The following is a 5,781-nucleotide window of genomic DNA, read 5'->3' on the forward strand; positions in this document are numbered from 1 at the left end:
CCTTCAAGATCCTCCATGAAAGTATCACCGAAATGAGAAAGATAGCTTTCATCGATGAAATCATCCCCTTCTTCATCTTCTTCCATTATAACCCCTCTTTCTCCATGCTTGGTCCAACAATTATAGCTTGGCATGAAACCGTGCCGAAGCAGGTGCATGTGAACATCTCTTGAGGAAGAGTAACCCTTCTGATTCTTACACTTAACACATGGACGAGATAACAAAACCCCCACGCTTGTTCGCATTAGCCACTACGAGGAAATCTTTCGAACCCGTACTGAACTCGCCGGAGAGTCGGTTACCGTACATCCATTGCCGATTCATCTGCATTATTATAATATAAAATATATAATTAACCATCATGCATTTGTTAAACTAACTAGCTACAAACAATATAAATTAAACAATGAACTACACACACATGCATATTGTATCAATGACGACACATCAAAGGTTCAAGTTGCTAACCGCGATCGAGGAGGAAAAAATAAATGAGAAAGCTCAAGTGTGGCTCCAACACTTCATATCATGTTTGTTTCATGCTCTTGGGGCATTTCATCAAACACCTTATGTGCATAAGAGGAACCAAAAGCAAACCTAACACTCACTTGTGAAGTTTGTGAAGAGAATGGCTCCAAATGGCTAAGTGTTGGCTCCAAATGGCTGGATGGGTATATATAGGGGAGGGGCTTTAGTCCCGGTTGGCCTGGCCAACCGCGACTAAAGGCCTTCGGGCACCTTTAGTCGCGGTTGGCCTGGCCAACCGCGACTAAAGCCCCCCACGTGCACCAGCTGGCCACCGTGCGCCCTGGGCCCAGGTCTTTGGTCGCCGTTCGCCACACGAACCGCGACTAAAGACCCCATTAGTCGCGGTTCCTTTACCTTCGCGACTTATGGGGCTTCCCGGAAGCCTGTTTTTCTACTAGTGTTGGAAACCGCCGTGGTCTCTCGCCTCCTAGCCGCCGCCACCTCCCCCCGCGCTGCCCGGTGAACCACCGCCGGGGCTGACATCTCGTACCCCCGCCTGATGGCGAGGGCTTCGACGTGAGCTTGCGCCTCTACCGCTGGTGATCGGCGTCCTGCGGGACGCTCTCGAACAAAGTGAGCAGCGCCCATTTCTCGTCCATCACCGCCATGCCATTGTCATCGCTGTAGGGGCCGAAATGGATGTCGTCGGGACTATAGTGTCTGCGGGCTGGGCTGATGGCGACCCGCGCAAGGCGCGCATGGCCTCATGCATCTTTTGCAGCTGCGCCCTCGCTTTTCTTAGCATGGCCTTGGCTCCGCGGGCTCCGTCTGGATGTCTATGATGGTTGCCGCCGTCGGCTGGCAGTGGAGCGACTCCAGGAACGTGCGCTCCTCGTCCTCGACAACGACACGTGCGTCGCCTCCTCCATTGCCTCCCTCATGCCCTCCCGGTACGGCCCGTAGAGCTCGTCCTAGCGGGTGTACGTGGCGGTCTCTTGGCGGGTGTACATACCGTAGATGCTTGCTAGGGTTTGTTGGTGGTTTGCCCTTGTCAGTCGGTGGCGCCATCCTTTTATAGACACGGCACGGCGGAAAACACCCAATCAATCGGCTGCGCGAGGAAACCCACTGAGTCCTCGCGCGGGAACCGATAATTGTCGGGCGACATGGCTTGACGTGACGTTTATCACCATTAAAGGAGCTTGACAGTCCAAAATCTTTTTTTTTTTGCGTCGGGCTGATGTGGACACTCCAGACGCAAACGGTCACTCGGATATTTTAACCGATTTCTGTATCCGCAGCCCGATTCAAATGAACACACAGACGGTCGGTGACCGAAATGCGCCGGGCTTCTAAAAAATAGGTTGCAGCCTACCGTATGTTTTCGAATTCGAAGTCATGGAGGGTTTTTAATTCAAAATTAGTTGGTCTAATTGGCACGCAGCCTTTTATGGCTAGCAGCTCTCTTGCCCTGCCAGGAGTGTACAGTGGCTTGGGCAGACCCAGAACAAAAAAGAGGAATCTTGAGAGCCAAACAGACGTCCACCGCCATGTCCCTCCGCCGCCTCCTACCCCTCTCCGCCGCCGTCTCCGGCAACCTCCGCCGCTCCCTCTCCACCGCCGCCTCCTCCTCGCACCCACCATGGGCCATCCTTGACTATTCCTCGCTGGTCGACAGATCGTCGTCGGCTCCGGGCGCGTGCTTCCGCCCCGTCGCGCCTCCGGGCATCTCGAGCATCTCCGCCCCGGCGCACCTCCTCGGCTCCAGGGAACGCCCCGCCCCTTACAGCAACGTCGTACAACTCCTCGGCGGCGACGTTCGCGCGGCCAGCGGCGACGGCCACCTCCTCCTCAACTACTTTGATGGCCAGGCGGAGGCACCCTGCACCTCCTGGGATCTATCGGAGGACATGGAGATCCACCGCTTCGTCTGCAACCCTGTCAGCGGCCAGATGCTCCGCCTGCCGGATATCGCTGGCTCGAGGAGTATCCTTCTGCAGAACCACATGGGCCTCCTCACCCAAGCCGATGGCGGGCGCGGGCACGGGCACGGGCCGCTTGACAGGTTCGCCGTGGCCGAGCTCGTCTTCGATGGCCGCGCCCTTGAGCGCTTTCTCTCGGATGAAGGGGAGTGGAAGACGGTGTTGAACAGCGTACCAAGCCGGTCGCTTCTCCCGCGCACGATGCAGGTGAACCAGGAGACGGTTGCCTTCGGCGGCCGGCTGTGGTGGGTCGACTTGACCTTGGGCGTCATCTCCGTCGACCCGTTCGGCGACCCGCCGGAGATCTGCGGCATCCAGCTGCCCGGCGGCAGCGTGCTGCCTGCACGCGCGCATGCGGAGAGTGGAGATTTCAGCAAGGCCGAGGAAAATGTCAAGTTCATGCTGGAGGTGGCCAAGTACCGCCGCGTTGGGGTCAGTCAGGGGAGGCTGCGGTATGATGAGATCACTCCGGGCGGCCCATTTCTGCTCAGCTCCTTCGCGCTCGATGACGACGCCACCTCCTGGAAGCTGGAGCAGCAGGTGGAGCTCAGGCAGGTCTTGGCGGATGGAGGCTACCAGCTGCAGCACAACTCGCCGGCGCCACAGATCGCTGTCCTGGACCCGCTCAACGCCGGCACTGTGCATCTCAAGGTCGGCGAGCACGTCGTCGTCGTGGACATGCACAATGGGAAGGTGATTGGGGCCTCCCCGCTTCAAGACGACTACTTTTCTTTGGTACCATGTGTGCTTCCACCGTGGCTTGGAGCAAGCCGGATCCCTACAACAGGTAATTTATCACCTGATTGCTATTAACCGATACTGAAATCTCCTTGCTTTCAGTTGTGCTGGTGCATTATCTTGTTCTTGGAACCTTGGACAGAATTGTTTATTGTGATGTGAAAACATGCAAATGGATGAAATTCGTGATAGATAAACTCTTGTCTGCGGGTATGCTACCATTAATTATTTGCCAAATCATCTCCGATTAGGTGATTACAATGGTAAATTCCTCTGAAGATGACATAATGTTTACTCGCACAAGTACTGTATGTTCACAAAACTCTATGTATATGTTACTTAAATCTTGCATGGGACTTAATGTATCTCGTAAGTAGGTAGCATCAGTATTCTTATTCTTTGGTGACCGGTTGCAGTTGATGGCAATATCTAAAACAAGTATACAGATATTCGGTTTCCGTGAATTTGAAATTTACACAACATGTTCTAAATGTTATTTCCGCATCTCTTTAGTTTGGTCCACAAGATACTTAAGGATGTAGTTTTCACTTAATGGCTCGATGTCCACTTCTTTACTGAAATGACCACCCCTACATGTTATTTCCACAATGTCTATAATTTGTCTCATAAGATACCTTAAGGATTATTTTAGTTAATGGCTATTGTATTACTTCTTAATTCAACTGACCACCCAAGTTTGGGCTTCTAAATAAACTTTGTTCCTCTGATCAGTGCTGAGCTATGTGAGCAGTGAGCTGTGCTGAATTCTGATAACCTGCTCTGCCCTACATTCTTGTCCGCTGGCACGTTTCTTACAGATGCATAAATGGGAAAACAAAGTTCAGCACAAATACCTTACAAACAGATGTCGAGAAACATAATATAAGAAGCTTTGCTTGACCTGAACAACTCATATTTTTTTACCAACAATGCATCTCCATTTATAGGGTAAATATCACTAAGGCTACATCATGAGAACAGAAAGACAATGGATTATGGTTTTTAAGGCCATGGATTCTGAATCATCTTGAGAGTTGTACCTGAAATACTGGTAGGTGGCGACAGTGAGAGTCACCAGCGATGGCCAGGATGACCGGCAGGGGAGGTAGCTAGGTTTATTGCTGACTAAGGCACCAAAAAGAAACAAAAACATGCATGAACTGGAGCAGTCATCACCAATCGCAAAGCACAATTCCAAGTTTCTAATGTTGAAGTAAAACTTGCTGAGCATATAGATTGTTTAGATCATATGAAATAAATGTTGGAAAGAAATGTCCTATTTTGTCGAGCAAATAAATCTAGATATATGTTCTGGACAATAAAAAGTGGTTTGCAAGAAACTGGAAAGCAGATTCAGATCTCCAATTAACTTTCTTATTTCTGGAGATTAAGCATTTATATGCTGATGATCTCCAATTAACTTACTTATTTTTATTTATTTAATGATATCTCTGATCATATATAAAACAGAGTTAAGTTTCAGATTTACTTGATTGGTTCCTTCTCTAGAAATAGGTGAGCAAGAGAAACACTAAAGTTGCTCTATTGGTCTAATTAATTCAAATCATCTGTCACACACTGGACTGATCCGGAATAGTATTTGGTTTAAATTGGTCATATAAACTCTACCAGGAAATTAGAATAAGCCTCAAGCATGTTCAGCTAGAAGACTAAATTCAGGGGAGCAGTAACCGACTTCACACATCTGCTAGGGTGTTGGTTTTCCCGCGACCAAGTTTTTTGCTTGAACCTGAAGACATGCTACTGAAGGTTTGCATCTCTGAAACAGTACTCAAGTCCAATCTAAATTGTGGTACCACGGTACAGATTTTTCTCTATAGAATAAACACTTATTACTGATCTAAAACAACAAGATTGCCTTTACTTAAAAGCAAATAAATCAAGTATTTAAAAGCAACAGCAGAATGCATGGTTGTCAAGTGAAAATCTTATGTTGGCATTAAGATAAGCTGAGACGTTCCTCTTTTATTCACTAGTTCACATTCAGCAAAGCACGAACGTATATATATGCTACAGATTGCTTTGTTGATCGCCCTAATCAAAGATTTTACCTTACGTTAGTGAGAGGACAAGAAAACATGGTTGGTTTAGTCGATTTCACTTGAGCTCCTGGTACTTCTCTTTGCCCTGCTACTCTTCTCGGTCTGCTCCTCCTCCCCTGTTTGAACGTCTGGTCCCTAGTTGTAGCCTGCTGCAGGAACAGATGCATCACTAGCAATACTAGCATAACAAGAAATCAAGTGATGACTTGTTTCTTAATAATAGTAGAACAACACTACCTCTTCTGTAAAATGATATCTACCAAAATGAAACCTGATTTCTTTCTTTGACATAACCATCATATATAGAGTATTCTTCACTATAATCAGACTGACATAAATACTACTCAAAACTCTCAATTCCTTAGTTCAACACTTGAGTAACAAATATTTCTATGTTTTAACTTTTAAGTTATGTACCAGAACAACTTTTAATTATAGGTTCTCAACTGAAAGTAATGTACAGGCGGGGAAGTAATGCATTAGTACGGAAAAATGTACAGCTAGGAGCATTCATAGTGATAAATATAACA

The 5,781-nt window shown here is 48.0% G+C and overlaps 1 protein-coding gene across 1 annotated transcript; it reads left to right on the plus strand.

Moving 5' to 3' along the window:
- The first annotated feature begins 2,018 nt into the window (after positions 1-2,018).
- LOC124652311 lies at positions 2,019-3,294 on the plus strand. Its single transcript, XM_047191335.1, has one exon. It carries the CDS (start codon positions 2,019-2,021, stop codon positions 3,261-3,263), a length of 1,245 nt encoding a protein of 414 aa, XP_047047291.1. The 3' UTR covers positions 3,264-3,294.
- The last annotated feature ends 2,487 nt before the right edge of the window (positions 3,295-5,781 follow it).

Source organism: Lolium rigidum, chromosome 5 (genome assembly GCF_022539505.1).
Source record: "Lolium rigidum isolate FL_2022 chromosome 5, APGP_CSIRO_Lrig_0.1, whole genome shotgun sequence".
NCBI classification, from domain to species: domain Eukaryota; kingdom Viridiplantae; phylum Streptophyta; class Magnoliopsida; order Poales; family Poaceae; genus Lolium; species Lolium rigidum.

What these genes read in the sequence shown, in the direction of transcription:
- LOC124652311 (XM_047191335.1), top strand. Translation starts at nt 2,019, where the DNA reads ATGTCCCTCCGCCGCCTCCTACCCCTCTCCGCCGCCGTCTCCGGCAAC.